A 19,051-nucleotide genomic window follows, 5' to 3' on the forward strand; every position below is an offset into this window, starting at 1 on the left:
CGTTACAGCGCCATGCTTGTATAAAGCTGTCAAAACGCGCTTACAGCTGCACGTGCTGTGCGCACGTGTTGCATCTGTCTGGCCTTCGCTTCTTCAGTTATTTCCATTTTAGCGTACGTGACATACTTTTTGCGTTTGCGATACGAATACTAGTAACTAGGAAAGGGTGGTCCAAGGTTGTCGGCTCCGCGGGCCACAAAATTATTTTTGCATTGTTCGCGGGCCACAATAGTGCCAAGTATAGGTAAACAGTGCAATACAAAACAAACGCTTTTATTGTGCGAACACATAGTTATCAGACCTAGCTATTCCAGGCTAATAGAATCTGCATTCTATTTTAAGTTTTCTATGATGCCTATATTGTTTGCATATATTCCCGACCAAATAAATAGAAAGCCAGATAATAATTTAGACTGCCAAGCACCTCATTCAACTTCGCTAGTTGCCTCAGCTAGCCATAACACTAGTCAATTTAGTGACATTTGAGATGTAATAATATGTCAAAAGATTTTTCTGATTTATTTTATTACGAAACAACACGAAATGCGATTTTTTGATTACTCTCCGAATGTGACGCGGGCCATAGATAATGAAGCGGCGGGCCACGCGTGGCCCGCGGGCCTGGGTTTGGACCACCCTGAACTAGGATATATACGGTACCTTTTGCGTCAGCAATCGCCACAATTACAATACGGATACGAGGTATATTGTATAAGTTTAGATTGAAAGACTGGAAATTTGCATATGATTCAAGTGAGTGAACGAAAAGACGAAATAATCGCAGTGGGATCGATTTCATATTTCAATTGGAGAACAAATATCCATTTCTTCGGAGCCAGATTGTTGTTGAAGTAATGATTTGTCAAGGAATGTAAATTTTGATAGGAGATAAAGATATTATGTAACCTAATATGTATATTTCCAGGAAGAAAAGGATCATAAAAAAGTTGCAGTGTGAGGATTTAGGCTGTGTAGCAGTAAGCAAGGATATAAATTGACTAACAGGTGATAATTTATCTCAAAAATCAGAATCAACTTACACCATACAGCCATATCAATGAAAATTTTTGATTGAGGAATTAAAACTCTCGGCAAAAAATATATGTGGTGAACGATACCACATAAATTGATCACACATATTTTAACTTCAAATAATGAGTGTTTTATGATGGATTTTTTTCCATTCATTCTGTCATTGTATACGAAGTCACCAGCTGCATATGACAACATAAGAGGTGCTTTACGTTTGCCATGTGAATCCATTTTGCTTGATTTCATGCTGGTACTAATACCCTTATTCACATAAATTGGATACCTATCATTGCTATTATCTAAACATGGCTTCAACATATATATTATATTTATGATTGTAGATATGCCAAAAAAATTTTGCATCATTTTGTCGAGTGTTTTTAAATTATTGATTTGTAATAAATAGCAATAACTTTTTCATTGAATGCATGAATATTTCTCCTGGAACCGTTACTTTTATTAATTCCAGTTTGTTTTATGAGGTATTCACATTTTTGTTTCAAATAACACTTTGTCAGAGTGGCTGTTATACTTATATATATGAAACACACATGCTTAGATGGTAGACAAGGTCCAAGCTTCAATCGTTGTAGGCAATTTATTTCAAAATATTGTAACTAAAATATAAATTTTTGCAGACTGCTCGAAACTCACTTTTGAAGAATGATTTGCTGTCACCAGATGGGGTTTTGGCATGGAAACACATCTAGAGGGAATTTATGATTATGAAGATCTAAAAAAACATTTGAAACAGCCATTTAAACTAACAGACCAACATGTTTAACTCAATAGCTTGACAAAAATGTCTGGTAAATATTCAGCACAGGAATAGCACAAAGTATTGTAAGTAGATATTAATTTATTGGTATTTTTTATTGGATCTATCTCCTATTGAGCATTTAAATACTTGGAGCATGATTATTATTTCTGGAATTACCAACATTATTCAGGTCATCAATAACAGATGAACCATGGACTTTTTTCTTTCTAGGTTCTTCCTGCATCTGTGAATTTGAAGCAACTGCCAAGTATTGCAAACTTCAGAATACCTTTCTTGGCATATGCAGAAGCATTACAAACGTGGCCTATCTTAAAAACGGAAATCTACTCCCTCTGAAACATCTGGAGACAGAAGACTGCAGTGGATCAGCCAAAATTTCATAAATTATTTTACACACTGAAGTCTACAACAGGTGATTAGCAAAAATAAATGCTATACAGCTGCATGCAACTCATTAGGATAAAAAACAACAACATTTCATTGCTTCTCCAACGTATGAAAGTCTCCAAATATACCATATTAGACCAAACATCTGTCAGACCCCCCCCCCTCCGCTTAAATGTAAAATAAAAGTCTTCTATATTCATTTTCTATATCATACATATAAATTTTTCGTGGCTTGAAACACTTTTTAAAGTCAGACCATCTGGACTATTGAAAACCCACATTTGCCGGCTTCCGCTCAAACCTTCTAGGGGTTTTGGTCTAACTTTTCAACTAACCCTCCCTATGCCCATGACCTTAAATATTGAATAAACCACCAAAAGATTTTCAGTTTAAAAGATGCATATTTTCCAGGTTGCTGGGCTGAGAATCCATCGATGCTCCAGTTCACATATAATGAGAAATTCATTGAAAAGCATTGTGGCAATGTGCATGTGATAGAACCTAAAATTTACCCCCACTAAGAACCACTCCCAAAGCCTCAAAAAACATCAATGCCACTATTAACGTTAATGTATGTTTTGTTGTGAAATCTTTTCTTTCTGTCACTTTCGAAAGCGTAATTTTTTTTAACAATATGAGTTTTATGACTAGCTGAAATTCCTTCACTGTGATAAATTTTTCTGATAACATATCCTGCTATGTAATCTAAAATTTTGATTTCTTCGACTGTGAGATTGGTGGTTATTACGCTTTTAGATTTAGTATTATAATTATAGGCAGTGCTGCCATCGATATGAACCTCAAAATAAGGACAGGGAAACAAAGTAATAAGATAACAATGAATGAAATGTAATAAACAGAATGTAATCATGCAGTGCGACCCTTGTATAATCATTGATCTTATGAATAATCATATCTTATGAAGTTCCAGATCTAAACCAAATTCAAAGTTTAATTTACCGGTATATTCATTCATAAGGACACATGTCAAAATAAGAACGTTTGTTGAAAAAAAGGGCAAAAATGTTTTCTAAGACAAAGGCCTTCGAAATAAGGACGTTATGGCAGCCCTGATTATAGGTCAAATGGAGAAAAAAACTTCTGTAAAAGGTACAACACTTGAGATAAAGTGAGACCAAAACGCTATGCTGCTAAGTTTTTTTTTTTTTTATATAAATATAAGGTGCAAAGTATTCATTTTCGTCACCACCCTACCTACATCTGACTGACATTTTTTGCAATGCATCGCATTTTTGATGCCTTTCTTTCGACAAGACAGACTGTGTCTTCATTTTCACAGTTATTTGTTCATTTTTATCAAATTTTCCACGTCTCTCAGCAAATATTTCGATCAGTAATACACGAACAGGGGAGTTTGCGAGCTCTGATGCAGGAGCGTCGTCGTCGATAAGCACCTTGTCTGAACCTACCGACCGTGACGCCCGCCACTTGGAGGTGCAACATCGCCTTCGTTTGTTTATTATACGGCGAGCGGAGTTGGACATCTAGTAGTAGTATATATTTACGTCCAAACTGTACAATATACGTGTATTATTTTTACCTCTTGGTGACAGCACATTTGCACCCATAAATTTTAGCACCAGCATATGAGTATAAGTTTAATTTGATTCCCCCAGAAACAAACCACACGCAAAACAATGAACACACAAAAGTTTGGGGAAATCTTCAATAAAGTCTAAAATATGGACCCATGTACACTTGCACCCGTTGAAGTTCGCACTCAGATACATTTGCACCTACGTACATTTGTACCTATTCATATCCGCATTCATGAACATTTGCACCCATATCATTTTCACGCACACGCATTCTCCGTTCCATGAACATTTTTACCCGTGGATATTTGCACCTGCATACATTTGTACCCACTGTTATGTTCGCATGAATAGCATCCCTGGTCTACAGGCTAAGTTGGATCTAACGAAACATTACGATCACGATTCAAAAATGCCATAATATATTCAGCCCTGCCTAAATATTATGTATAGGTGTTGAAAATTTGAACCTTGCCAAAAATCCATGTATTATCTAATTCTAAACAGCGAAAAATAAATATTATCAAACCATAAATGCTACCTACATGACTGCTCAAACTTTCTGTCTATAGATTACACCTTTCTTCCAAGTCCTATTATTCGATCGCTTGAAATTAGTAAAAATTGGGCATTGTGATGCCACTGCTACCATTGCGAATGAAATTTGTCATACTATTCTTGAAGTGAGTCAATTACTTTCGCATACTTCAAAAGGTATTATGATCGTTCGTCGGCCAAGACGGCAACACGTCGTTCTGCAAGTTTATTTCTGAACTTAGCGGCGGAGGAACTTCCATTTGTTACGTAATAATTTGCGCTATCGGACATGCCCAGACTCGTATTTGGCGCATGCACTGTACTGTATTCTTCCAGTTTTGGAACAAACACACAACAGGCGCTGCGTGAAACTGGTTCAAGGCAATTTGTCGGAGTATGTTATTGAATTCACTCAACATCAGACAGGATCGACTACTAGAGATGGGGCGATGAACCGGTCGATCGCGATCAACGTGTTGGCCATCCCTCCTCTATTGCGATTCACTTTTATGTTATATTAACTAGGACTGGGAATGATTAGCCAATTTTAGATTGTTAGCGGTTACGATTTATTTAAACCGTTAACTGACATCTAAGGTAAAAGTCATTTTTATAATGTACAATTTTTCCAAAGATGATTACGTCATCGCAAATTTATCGTTTAATTCGAAAGAATATCACTAACTGCATGGTAAGGACCTAATAAATGTGAAAAATAATTGAAGTACCAAGATTGCTGATTATGAACATTTGACAATGATAAATTCAGAATCAGTTTTCGGTCGAAATATATTGTTCACCATTTTTTATTGCAAAATACTATATTCAATGTCATTCAACAAGTGCGCAGTCGATGCTGTGTTACTTCATGATATCTCAGAGTAGAATTTGCACGCCGAACACTGAAAATTTGTCACATGAATGACATTTAAAAACGGATTCGGGTTTAAGTAAAATATTTTCAAATGTCCGAAGCAGGTAGCATATCTCTTGCAGCAGAGCGATCATGATACTATCTTCATTCGTGAATAATTTTGAGCGATACCGGGATAAGATCACGCGAAGTTGCTTTGTAACCATTGTGAAGTAAAAGAGTAAAATTATCAGGTCAAACGTCACGCTGTGATTAACCGGTTGATTTTGCCTGGTTAACGGTTAAAGTGTTTCACCTGAAATTCCCAGTCCTAGTTATAAACCGACGTTTTTCGAAATACTATAAATCATCCTTCCTCCGAACGAACCAACCGAAATAGATTCATGAAATTGCGCACTTGTATAGCTTGGATATCTTCGAAAATGAACCAAGTCCGCGGAGAGCTTATTTATTTATGTATCACTATAACGAGACGAATAAACATACATACATACATATACATATCCCAGTATCGCTCAAAATTAATCACGGGTCTTTGATAGATAGTTATACTTAATATCTAGTTATGACTGCTTGGGCTTGTCCGAGGGGAAAGGTGCGAGTAAACGATGTATAAAAGAGAATGAATCGTATTAAAAAATGAGCACGGATAGATCAAGTGTTTAGGGCACTGTTTCCCAACCCGAGTCCGCGGTCTCAAATGAGTCCGCAGAGCGTTTGAATGAGTCCGCAACGAGTCAGAAATTCACTGCGGGCCGCAAACGTTTTTGCGAAACTTATCCATCAGCCAAGTTACGATTTACGTTAAAATGTACATAAAACATTAAAAGCAAGTTTATTCACATAACATTAATCGAGTCAATAACTACTGGATACTGAGTGGACATATATATATACTGTATTCGAAAATTCAACTATTAGAATAGCAATTTACTATTCGAAAATTTGGTCAGGTGAAGCGACAGGTCACTTGCGCGTCGCTTAATCAAACGATTGGATTTCACAACTCACTTGCGGATTCCCGACGAAAACACGAGTCGGCACACGCATGGATAGCTAAGTGGCGTTTCTCACGAGCTCGAGCAGCGAGGAATAATTTTTTTTCTGGTGTCAATGGTGGCAACCTAAATTTTTCAAATGAAAAAGCGGAAATACAAAAAATAAAACGTAAAACACCATAAGATTTGTTTTATGATGGTCCGCTACCGATTAAAATCGCTTTTTAGACATTGCAAATCGCAAAATTTCGGGTGCTACCGTATGTATCAGGGCATTTTCCCTTAGGATTCTTTGCTTTACTGCCTGCACATTGGTACGTACAGTACTGGAGCGCCGTAAGTGTTGTACGACCAGCTCAGATTTGTCGAATTCACAAAAATACGAATCAAAACAAAATATAATCGGGCACTTTACCACGCATTTTTGTGTCCACGGATTGTCATGGTATTTTCTGAGTAGTATTGCTTTTATTTCGTCAACACAATCACATATTATAATGATCACAATTAAATTAATATTAAACCAAGGCGATGAATAGTTTTTTTGATTTACTAATATGTTTTAATTACCTTTTTAATAAGTACTAAATCAACTTGTACTTTCTGGAAATTTAAAGCAGATAACAAATTCTCAAGATCGCAGAAAATATTTAACAAAACTAAATATAATCGGGCCATATATTCTCACATTAATTTGTTCGCTACTTTTCGTGGCATTTTAAAGAAGTAATGCTTTCATCTTGTCATAAGTCGACGCAACCGCGAGCCATGAACACAATTAAATTAAAATAGAAAGACATTTTAAATTCTCGTCGTTATCATGGATTGAATATTGTGCGATACAAAAGGCCATTTATACACTAAAGAGTCGGCTCTTTTGACAGACGCGTAATTGCGGCAAATTTCCGATTTTGAAATTCGTTAAAATTCTGTTGTGTTTGGTTTTATTACTTCACACAGGATACAATTGCAATAAACGCACGTTGAGTCTGCAAAGATTTTTAACGGTGAGAAAATAGTCCGCGACCAAAAAAGGTTGGGAAACGCTGGTTTAGGGTGTCGAGAGTCCATTTCGGAATAAAGGTCAATGCGTAAATAAATACTAATAAATCGCATGACTGATATAAAATTGATACTATCTCGTTCGATTATCCTTGTGGCAAGGGCCACAAGCGGATCCGAAGTGTGTAGGAATGTATACAAGGAGAAAGGACCTGCAGTACAATATCTTAAAACTCCCCGAAATAAAAATAGTTGTTATTATGGCATTCCTTTTTTCATTATTTTTCAATACTCTAGCAATTAGGTTTCGACTATGGACATGGTGAGAATAGCGCGTTTAAAAAGTAGAATTGTCCTGCTTACAAAGGAATTTTGCCACACAATTTGCGCTCACCACAGAGGTGGTTTGTTAATTGGCTGATTTAACAACATAAAGGCGAGAAATACGCAATTAAAGTTTTTTTCTATTCATTTTTCCCGGTTGTACTATTCTGGTTTCTTGTGATATATTATCATTTGCATATGTGACATAAGCTGCAATATCATAGCGTATTAGGTCATCGCTTATATCTGAAAAAAAAGAGAACCGCCCTCTGTTTTTACACGTTTGGAAGTTGTATACGTCAGAATTTACGCGAACTCGTAATGCGCATTTGTATCTGTCGCGTGTGTGTGTGTTCGTGCGCGTAATTATTACCTTATAAGGAAGATGCGCAATCCATATTCGGGTCAAGCCTACATTTGTTACGCCGGTGTCATTTCTCGCAGGCGTCGGTAGCGGCCGCATCAAGGTAGTAAAGTTTTAAGCTTTCGCAGTTTTATTCGTCACAACTAGACTTTGAATTCGCTTTCTCGTTTGAATAGAAGTTTATTTTATCGATAACTAAAATATGTCGTACTCGCTCGAAGGAGGAAGTCCATGGGGCTTTCGTCTTACCGGAGGAAAAGATTTCCGTACGGAATTGGTAATTTCTAAAATTACACCGGGAGGAAAAGCAGATCGTGCTGGTATAAAATGTGGCATGGCTTTATCGGAAATAAATAATCAACCTACCGCAAATATGACTCATATGGAAGCTCAAGGTCAAGTAAAAAACGCTGGGCATACACTAGTATTAATTGTCAAGAATAAAGATGATAGTGTTTCATATGCTACCAGCGGTGTTGAGAATTTGAATATTTCTTCACCACCAAAGCCATCCGTCCAAACAAGTGCAACTTATGTGAAACCAGTGCAAACTTCTGTACCTCAGCCTAATCGGTATCAACCAAGCAAACCAGCCCCCGCTCCTGATTTTCTTCCACCCCCACCAGCAGATGAGCCTCTTCCTCCGCCGCCACAAAGCATGCTCGGGCCTGGACCACAGATGAAGCAACAGTCTAACAAAGGGGATGAAAGTGATCCAATATGTGAAGGGTGTAGGAAGATTATTCTTGGTCCTTATCTGTCACATCAAGGCAAGAATTGGCACATTGATGAATTTGTATGCGCTGCGAGCAATTGTAGAAAACCACTTCAAAATATCGGCTTTATTGACGAAGGGGGAGAGAGATACTGCAAAGATTGCTATGAGAAGCATTTTGCTCACACATGTGGAAAATGTCACAAAAAAGTTGTCGGCGAAGTAATGCATGCTCTTGGCCAAACCTGGCATATGACATGCTTTGTATGTAAAGCATGTGGTCAAACCTTCAAAGATGGTGTATTTCAAATGCAAGGTGATCAACCATACTGTATTACTGACTACAATCGTCTGTTTAGCCAGGTATGCAAAGGGTGCAACTTTACCATCGAAGCTGGAGATAGTTATTTGGAAGCACTTAGTGCACAGTGGCATGATACGTGCTTCGAATGTGCTGTTTGCCATTGTGACCTTAAAACTGTAGGATTTTTTGCAGCTGGTGGAAAACCTGTTTGTAGCAATCACAGAAATGCCAGGGTTGCATGAACAACACAACATATAAGACTCATTTGATGTTATATTTTTTTGATATCGCCCAGCGTTGTTTTGTATGGTACATTGTCATCCTTTATGGGTGACTGGTAAAACCACATTCCCTGATTAGGATGAGATTATTTTTCCTGCTGCATTGTTTTCTATATCCTGAGATTCTAATTTACAGAAGTACACCAGATAACTGAAATACTATTGTAATTTAACATGAACATCAAGATCATTTTTCTTTCTCAATTGGAAGACTGATAATAATGCATCATGACTATTGTACTAAGCTAGTGTCAATTATAGAAAGTGCTCGTATAATTAATTAGCTCTTTTTGCTCTATTTAGTTTTGCTACAATATACATACAAAAAAATGGTGTCTCTCGATAAAAAATTTTGAAATTATTGTCAACAATCTAAATGCTATGTTTCCCGGAGTGGTTTAATTAAAAATTTATACGAAACAATATCTTGCCTTTGCAATTGGCTCTCAGGTTCAAAATAAGTTAACATGGAAATACACAATTGTAGCCCTCAGTTTTGATGCTTTTCATAGTAAAGCTTGCAGTGGCATTTTAGAATGTTAATATAATATTTACCTTTCATTATCTGTTTAAAATTCTGTTTGCTACCAGACGTATGCCCAGTATACAATCCATTGACTTTTATATGAATCACCAAATTACATTCAGATATTTGTAGCTTGTGAGTGTTGTGACTACAATCAGTGCTTTTATATTTTCTATTATGAATGGTTGCTTTTAACTTCTGTAAATGGATTTTTCATCTTATGTCAAAGAATTAAACAAATGTCCTCATTTGAATTTGTGCTGTCGGAATATCACAGCATTGATAAGACTAAATCATCATCGGTCGGAAATTTGTTGCTCTCAACGTATAACATAGCTTGAAATATTAAGATTTTCCATATTTTGTGTATTCATGTTATCATTTGTTACTGTAAGACTTATTTTTATTTACTTGCCTCCATTGCTGTAACCTTGTCAATTGTGATCTAAATCATTGTTATCAAATGTATGGTGGAAATTTTGTATATAATTTTGATTTTGCACTAGCATTTTTTTGTTTTATCCCAGTTGTATTATTAATAACCATTTTATCTACATGCGCATCAATAAAGTGCACTTTTAATATGATATATTACTGTACATATACATAATTCATTGTGATTATTGTCACTTATCAATGCTTGTAATAGGCTACATAGTATGAATTATTGGATTGATCTTTTACTTATCAAATAACTCTCTTTAATCGATCTCCGCTGCATTGATTATATCAAACCCTCTTGATCATATTAATTACATTCCAATCAAATATTTTTGCTCAATATAAATTGAAATGCTGTCCATTGTCTTGAAATATTTCTTATTCTGCTTTTATATTTTTCATCCAATTGTCTATAATTAACACAATCTGTAGCTTGGTATATACAGTGCTTTGTCTATTTTGCCATCAAAATATAATATATTGCTCATGTAAGTCAGGATATTACTGATAAAGTCAGATGGTGTTATCATATATTCAGGATACCATACTAAATTTCAAGTCCTGTTTAGCTGACTGGTGTTGCTCAAAACTTAGCCAATTCTCCTTTCCATGACTGACTGGAAAACACATCCCAGCTTTGATGAACTGGTTTATAACAGAAGCCTTGATTTAACAGTAAATTATCACTTTAATAAATGTTGCCCAATTCATAATAATTTTGAACTGGTTATGCTGGCCCTTTACTAACCCTGGCGTTTTCGGTGCTTTGTTAGTTTTAGGTTAAGGCAAACCGGATGACTATTTTGTAACAATTATATATATTAAGCCTAATGTTTTAATATGGTTTTGAATAAATATGGCAAACCTTTTATGCTGATATTATTAATTGCATTGTGTTTATTATGCTGACAACCTGTCAGGTTATGAGATGTTTACCAAAATGTAGCAAGCCAATAGAAGCTATTTTATTTACATTCAGTCGGGTTTGTTAAACGTCTAAAGCTTATTCGATTTGGTAATATTCATCGCCGTGAGCGTATTATACACAACAGGCAGTTCGCTCTATCGTTATGTATTAATCACTGTTCTTGCCCGAGGTGTGGAAACTCACACCCCCATGACAATAACACAATATTTAGCACTCGCTTTAGATTTAGAACGAATATGTTATCTCGTTTTAGAAATATTCACAGTTCCCCTTTATCTTAGATAATCTTGCAAGTAATTGTGGAAACGAAGACTAAATGCAGGGCGAAGGGTGTGATGATAGACTGCATGTTGCATAACGTGTTAGTTGAAAACATAAGTGCGAAAAAGGAAAATATACAAACATGGATAGACCCATTCACCCATGTCGAATTGTTCAGATTTCCTTCAACAAAATTCTTTCGTTGTCAATCGTTCCAGGTATAAACTCTTTTAGACTTTTACTATTTGTTTCCTCTAACCGAGTTATTATTACCGTGCCCTCGCAGAGACGTCGACACGTCCATCCCGCACCGCGACCTTAATTACCGGTACCCTTAATACTACTAAAAAGTGTATACGCTAAAACTGCAAACTGATCTGAGTTGCTCGCCAGTGTATTAGAATAATTAGATGCAACTGCGTAAATTTGCATACCTATGTCAAAATTTCAATTCTTCGAAATGTTTGCGTAACTTTTGGAGAAAGCAGTTAGGTACTTTTCCCCAATGGCCATTTCAATAACCTTAGGCTATTGATAGTTGCCATACGGATAACACGTTTGATTTTGTTGTTGGGTACTACTGCCCACAAAGTGCAATGCTTTATATATATAATGACCCGCTCTTTATTGGAAGTTTTCAAATGTCTGTATCCTAAATGAGAAAGAGTGTATAATAATGAATGTGTCGTGAATACTCGTGATCAGTGTTTTGTTATAAAATAATATACTCAGCGACTGTAGTTATATATATATATATATATATATTTACGGTTATATTGTCAAAGTACTGTATATATAAAATGATACAACCACAAGAGATAAAACAAAGGCAACAGACCAGTTCCCGTTTGTGCAATTACTCAGCGTCCTAGGTTAACGCCATGGTCATGCACATTCCAGATTGGGTGCGTCGATGAATTGAAGGTATCTTTTTGCACCCACCTGCAGTCGGGTTTACACAACTAGCAGGAGTAAAAAGTTGTCTAACGCAGTGGTTCCCAACCTTTCTACTCTGGCGGACCGGTTAAATTAAATAAAATGTACTCGCGGACCGGCAAAAATTGAAATGAGTGGAACAGGGAATAATAACATAATATATTTGCGTAATCGGGCAATCACTATGCTTTTAGAAAAAAAGGTACACTTAAAAACATTTCACATGAGGAAAAACGATCAAATAATGTTCCACCCATTATGAATAAAAAGGGCACACATAAAAAGATGTAGTACGGTACATGCTAAATCGTGTACAAACACAATTAACTCCAGTGAGAATTTTGCTACTTTTCCGTTTCCAATACAGGATTACAAACGAAGCATCAAAAAAGGTTTTGCAACACGTAGCTCTGCAGCGGCTCACAGTCAATTTATTTGCTTCGTTTTAATTTTAAGCTAGAAGTAACTGGTTGAATATTCGGACAACAGTTTGTTTGCTCGATTACTTAGCGATGGGTATTCGTTATCAAGAGATTTCGAAAATGAATTGTGACAATGATTCTTTTATAAATCTGGACTGTGGAGTAGTGGTTTTATCGGGCTCAAAATCCTGCTGTGCATCACCCGGAAAATATCTCATCGGCCCCCGCTTTTGTTGCACGTCTCGGGACCATGTGTAACAAGTTCCTATCTCGCTGGGTGTCATGGTGAAGCTCTGGAATATTATACTGTTCCTGACAGTTTTCTGGTTTAAAAAAAGAAATATTCATAACCTTTTTTGGTATGGTAATATTAATCAAGAAAAGCATGCAGAACGGAAAAAGCACGCATGCTGATTTTCAGGTTTCTGAATCTTGCGAGATTTGAAAGAGCGCGTTCGCGATGAATCGGAACCGAAAAGGCGAAAATTGAGACTACTCGCCGCCAAGACGTCGCCGGGCCATTATTACCGCACTTATCAAACACCAATATGACGGCGGAAGAAAAATTGCAAAATGAACCAACGTAACTTCGACTTATCAATCCGACTTATTAATCAAGAAAAGCATGCAGAACGAAAAAAAGCACGCATGCTGATTTGCAGGTTTTTGAATCTTGCAAGATTTGACGGCGCCAAGATGTCGCCGGTACCGCACATATCAAACAGCCATATGACGGCGGGGGAGAAATTGCGTAATAAACCAACTTCGCCTTCGGTAAAGCGATTGAGACGGTAGAAAAACAACAAAATAAAATTTCTCGCGGAGCGGCAAAAAAGCTTCGCGGATCTGTACCGGCGGTTGGGAACCAGTGGTATAACGGGCAGTGGCGTAGCATCCACCCCCGCAACCCCCGCGGTCGCGGGGGGCCCACAGCGAAAAGGGGCCCCAATGCGGTTAAAATTTAAGCTGCAAAACCAAAAGTTGCATTGCAAAAGCAGTAATGCACATCTTATAATGTTGATGTTAGTTCTGCCGTAAATATATAAATCGTTTTGTTACGTAACAATGCCGATGTCGTCGATTTTCGGCGTCGTGTGATTTGATCGCACCATCGCATCCACAACAAGAGAGCTATGCTCAAATATATGGACACGTAGAGTCACATAATTTTGATGACGTCATAGCGAAAAAAAAAGTAATAGCCTTCTGGAGAAAATTTTTATCTTTAACCACTAAAAATTTCAAAGCAATTGGTCCAGTATTCGAAGAGAAAAGCGACTTTTTAAAAACGTGTCAAGCGGTACTGAGTTAGCAGTCAGGCAGCATCTTACCTGTACACTGTAGGCCATATACGGTAATTGATCACAGAACAGTTGTTCCCTTGCAAATTTTATGTTGTTTACACTTTAGGACAGATAATTGATCACAGAACAATTCTTCCCTTTCAAATTTTATGTTGTTTCCAGTAGACTCTCATCAAAATAAACAAATATAGTAGGCTACAAGTGCTACAACGCTTGCATTACTGCACTGGTAGGACCGTGAAAGAATAAGTTACGGTAATTTCATTGTGGTAAGACACCGGTACCGGCACCAGTACCAGTATCGTACTTACGTACTGAGCTACCAGTACCGGTACCGAACCTGTAGGTCTGATATTCCGTTCCGCATACGATAGGCTATAAAACTTGCATTGCAGCATTAGTAATACCGCGGAAGGAATAAGTCAATTTCACTGCGTTACAGTACCGGTACGGCAACTTACCAGTACCGACCTACAGTAGCTGTAGTACTGAGCAAGACAATCGATCGCGAAACCGCTTGAAATAAGTGTAAAACAGTGTTCCCATGAGTAAAAATAAATACCGCGAAATTTTGTATGAAATATCATATCTCATAGGATTCATATAAAATTTAAGAATAAACAAAAGTAATAGCCTTCTAGCGAAAAAATTAATCTTTAACCACTGAAAATTTCAAAGCAATTGGTCCAGTATTCGAAGAGAAAAGCGACTTTTTAAAAACGTGTCAAAGAACAAGAAAAAGAACAACAACAACATAATATTGAAACGATCGTTATGTCCACTACGTGTCCAATTACGAATTATGTATATATTATACATCCACGAGAGTCTTGCTACGTCACTGTTAACGGGACAGTCGCGACAACCCGAGGACAACAATAATCTGCCTGCGAAACCAAGGTCATGTAAAGAGAATGCTTCATGGGTCAATACGAAAGCTCAGTGATTCTTCTCTGCAAATTCTACCCCAGGATTATGATAACAATATCAAATAGGCAATGCTCAAAATATGAAAAGAAGGGTCCAATGACTGAACACAGCAATGGTAGTCAATGCGACTTCCACTGAAATCCGGTATGTGATCTTTCATAAGCTTCAAGACAAGTTTATTTTTTCCAGCCGGTAAAAATAAATTTGACTTAAAGGGGGATCAATTCGGTTTGTTGTGGCTTCGTGTATCTTGTCATGTGATGTATGAAAGATCGTTCACAACATAGTTTGGGAACTATCGCGTCGCAAATTCGCGTATTTTTGTATGTTCATTTCTGGCTCAAGCCTTGTTTAGGGGAAAGGTATGCAAACGAAATTGCATTACAATCAGTGTTACGGCTAGTATTGTGGCCCCCTACAGCTGCTCTGTGGTCCCCGGAGGAAAGGGCCGACGATATAGGCCCTGTTGCAAAAGAAGGTTGTACAGTTAAACGTGAAGTATTGACAGTAAACTACATATAACCGTAAATAAATAATAATAGATATAACAGTGATGAAATCTATGTTCAACTTTGACATACCCTCAGCAGTCAGCACTACGGATTGATTTCTTTGGCGGTATCGGTTCGTTACGTTTGTACGAAAAGAGTAATGTTTACATATTTAAACGCGAACATCGCGCATCAGTATCAGCTGCGCCGACGGAGCTGCACAATGCCTGATAACACCCTGAAAATATTGAAGAACAAGCAACACGGAGATATCGTATGAAGAATGAATAAGGGAGAGCCATGCAGAATAAAAAAATGTTCCTCTTTATTTTTTGAAGTATAACAGTAACATTTTGGTGAAATAAAGTCTTTTCTATGGAACCAACGACTAACATGTTTCAGAGGATATCACTCGGAGATAATTGAAAAAATGAAAATAAAAGCAATAGATTTCTAGCGATTTTCAATCTCTTAGTACTAAACTACTTTGAAACTGATTGATCCAAGGGTTACAGTGATGAGTGATTTTTCTCATCAACTCCGGGTCTTTTTTGTTTGTCTGTTTGTTTTGTTTTATGTCAGAGTGACAAAAATAAAATTGATTATGTACTACATTTGATAATAATAAAAACAAGGTAAAAACGAGTTATAAAATTTGTGATTGAAATAATCATCATTTTTTTATTATAATTTTTAATGGGAGCATGCAAATTTGCCGAGAGGACACAGTTTGCAAAAATACAACTGGTCAACTGATTTGTGCGACAAGGGCAAGTGCGGTCGTTCAGATACTTTATTTCCTGGGAGTTCCCATCTTCCGCTCTCGATTCTGCAGTTTTTTGGTTGTAACAGATAGTTAAAACAGGTGAGTTCACGAGCTAAACTGCTAATTGCTACATATGGTCTGACTTTATAACCTGCCGAGTTGACGGTTGGCGCATTTACTAAGAGTTAGTCATTAGTAGGGCTGGGAATTTCAGGGAAAACACTTTAACCGGTAACCGGGTAAAATTAACCGGTTAACCGCCGCGTGACGTTTGACGTAATAATTTATAATTTCAGCTTGTTACGTCACAATGCTTATAAAGCAATTTTGCGTGTTCTTATCCCGGTATCGCTTATTAAAATTATTCACGAATCAAGATAGTTTCATGATTGCTTTGCTGCAAGAGATAAGCAGCGTGGTTCGGGCGTGTGGAAGTATTTTAGAAAACCTGATTCCGTTGTTAAGCGTCATTTATGTGACAAATTATCAGTTTTACCGATTTTGCAATGAAATCGTGAACAATATATTTCGAAATCGACCGAAAACTGATTCTGAATTCATCGTTGTCAAATTTCCATAATCAGCAATCTTGGTACTTCCATTATTTTTCATATTTATTGAGTCCTTACCCACACAGTTAGTAATATTCTTTTGAATTTAATGCCACAAAAGATAAATTTGCGATGACGTAATCATATTTGAAGAAATTGTACGGTATGAAGATGATTTGTACCTGAGAGGCCAGTTAACGGTTAAAATAAATCGTAACCGTTAACCATCTGAAATCGATTAACCGGTTAACCATTCCCAGCCCTAGTCATAAGTAAGCATAAAATGGCTCGGCGGTGTAGCGCATCGTGCTAAGCGTTAGGAATACACTCGCCACCTCATCTCTGGTTACCCTTCGTGGGTTCGCAGGTTCGAATCCTATGCGGGGATGATCATGTGCGAGAGGATTGCTGAACACCTCGCCGCCGTAGGGTAGTTCACTTAACCGATGGGCGGTTACTGCTTCCTCCACCATCAGGTCCATGCTTCCGAAAAAAAATAAAATACCTGGCTAACTAATCCCATACCCGACCTGGACTGGTAACCGGACGAGAGGCCGTGGTTCGCCATATGATTAAGTCGTCTTATCAACTTTCTTCTCCCTGGATAAGTTGGAAGTACGTAACCGGTACCGGCACACTTGCTACAGCATCGCTGATTACAGGAATACTATACAGGGATAAATGTGCAACTCTCGCTTACCCCATTCATTATTTGCTGTCAGAATTTTATGAATTTAAGGTTTCCTATTCCAGAAAAACTCTGATACATAAATACTCAATCAAAGCTTTCTACAGTTAGCCTATATACTGATATAAACTGCAACCGAGAATATGATACCGTGCCTTTCATATCGAATATTCAGTTTGGCTTATGTGCTAAGCATTCAGGCACTAGAAAAACAGCCCCCATTCTGTCCTGTATTCATCCATTGTTTCACAAATAAATCTATGTGAGTTGATGGTTTTAAATTTGCGGAGATGGTGGGGTTTCTATTATCTCTGTAAGATTATATAATATTGTAAATTTTTCCTACTTACTATTTTAACTGCTTGTTTCTTTGTACAAACAGTGATTATTCAGTTAACTGCATTGGCTCAGCCATTCAGTTAAGATAAAAATTTGATCTATGAATTACAGATGCCTATTCAGACTAAATCCATTCAATTGTATTACTTATTCTATTTTTTCAGATTATGTTACTTCAACGTTCAAGCAACCTGATCCGTCGTGGTCTTATGACATCGGCAAGACGGGCAGGAGGTCATGGCAAACCAACAGCACAAGACGTTCTACCATTCAACCCATTCCAAAACAGGTATCTGAGCCAAGCAGAACTAATTGAATCTTTTTTATATTGCCTCACTTTGTGGGGATTGCTCTAAAATTTCATGCATTATGGTATGCTTTCGTCAATCATAAAAATTTGCACTTTTCCAGTCAATTTGTCTGTTTAATATGGCCTGGCATTATTCCAGAGCAATCCTCCATGCTCAGATTCCAATCTGACCATCAAATTTTCTAGGTTGTTACTTGTGAATACAAAATTAGTATTAAGTTGAATGGCCAATACATGAATACGTTATCTGGCCAACCAACTGTGTTGTCATTGTGGTCAAAATTTTTATATCATGTCCCATGACTAATAGATGAGTTATATCTATATAACAATTGGCTACATTACTCATTCCACTCGCTTTGTATTTTTGTCAAACCACATTTCAAAATAACATGATTCTGCTGAAAAAAAAACATATTATGTAACAAAAGTGTTTTTGACTGATATTTATATCGTATTCGTGTATTCCTTTCCTGTTATCGACTTGAAAACCTAATATTTGTACACCACGAAAGGTTAGGTTTGTACAATCTGGCATGATCACTGAACTCTTCAGAAGAATAAAATTCTCTGATTTGGAAGAAATTGTTGGGGTAGCATTGAGTGTCAAGCCAAGATTAACAATTTAATTTTAATAATATTCAGATATGATCTTGCTTGGCCTCGAAACTAACACCACAAATACTACTACCCTTTGCAATGAGTTTGGAATTACAATCATTTGCATTTTGCTCAAATCCTAAACGAAAGTCGTTGTAAATGTTTTTGTCTTCACAGGTGGAAGCTTCTTGCCAAGATGGGACTTTACATGGGAACTGGTTTTGGATTACCTTTCTTTGCTGTGTATTTTCAATTGAGAAAGAAATACGGAGATGATTAGTTTGATTATTAATTTGTTTCCTTTTCAATGAACTTTTTGAATAATGTGAAAGAAATATAGAAAGCAAGTTTGTCTTAACCTAGATACTATGGAAAACTTATTTTGTCAATTGAGAGGAATGCA

The 19,051-nt window shown here is 36.9% G+C and overlaps 2 protein-coding genes and 1 long non-coding RNA gene across 4 annotated transcripts; all 3 read left to right on the forward strand.

The window, feature by feature from the left end:
* The first annotated feature begins 486 nt into the window (after positions 1–486).
* LOC144430669 (uncharacterized) lies at positions 487–4,061 on the forward strand. 2 transcript variants are annotated; one of them, XR_013479661.1, is made up of 3 exons: positions 487–851; positions 926–2,225; positions 2,612–4,061. It is a non-coding gene; the product is annotated as an uncharacterized LOC144430669 (long non-coding RNA). The 2 variants fall into 2 exon arrangements; XR_013479660.1 differs by having other exon boundaries at positions 926–1,005; positions 1,671–4,061.
* Positions 4,062–7,898: 3,837 nt separating this feature from the next.
* LOC120329479 (PDZ and LIM domain protein 7-like) lies at positions 7,899–10,991 on the forward strand. Its single transcript, XM_039396126.2, has one exon. It carries the CDS (start codon positions 8,058–8,060, stop codon positions 9,114–9,116), a length of 1,059 nt encoding a protein of 352 aa, XP_039252060.2. The 5' UTR covers positions 7,899–8,057; the 3' UTR covers positions 9,117–10,991.
* Positions 10,992–16,099: 5,108 nt separating this feature from the next.
* On the forward strand, positions 16,100–19,012 carry LOC120329511 (cytochrome c oxidase subunit 7C, mitochondrial-like). The gene is made up of 3 exons (XM_078118592.1): positions 16,100–16,259; positions 17,903–18,027; positions 18,826–19,012. The coding sequence occupies exons 2-3, from the start codon at positions 17,906–17,908 to the stop codon at positions 18,926–18,928; spliced, it is 225 nt and encodes a 74-aa protein (XP_077974718.1). The 5' UTR covers positions 16,100–16,259; positions 17,903–17,905; the 3' UTR covers positions 18,929–19,012.
* Positions 19,013–19,051: the final 39 nt, after the last annotated feature.

Source organism: Styela clava, chromosome 12 (assembly GCF_964204865.1).
Source record: "Styela clava chromosome 12, kaStyClav1.hap1.2, whole genome shotgun sequence".
Taxonomy (NCBI): domain Eukaryota; kingdom Metazoa; phylum Chordata; class Ascidiacea; order Stolidobranchia; family Styelidae; genus Styela; species Styela clava.

Bases quoted from the DNA above. Each gene is read 5' to 3' on its own strand.
- LOC120329479 (XM_039396126.2), top strand. From the start codon at position 8,058: ATGTCGTACTCGCTCGAAGGAGGAAGTCCATGGGGCTTTCGTCTTACC.
- LOC120329511 (XM_078118592.1), top strand. From the start codon at position 17,906: ATGTTACTTCAACGTTCAAGCAACCTGATCCGTCGTGGTCTTATGACA. The intron at 18,028-18,825 runs GTATCTGAGCCA...TTGTCTTCACAG, and splicing joins TTCAACCCATTCCAAAACAG to GTGGAAGCTTCTTGCCAAGA.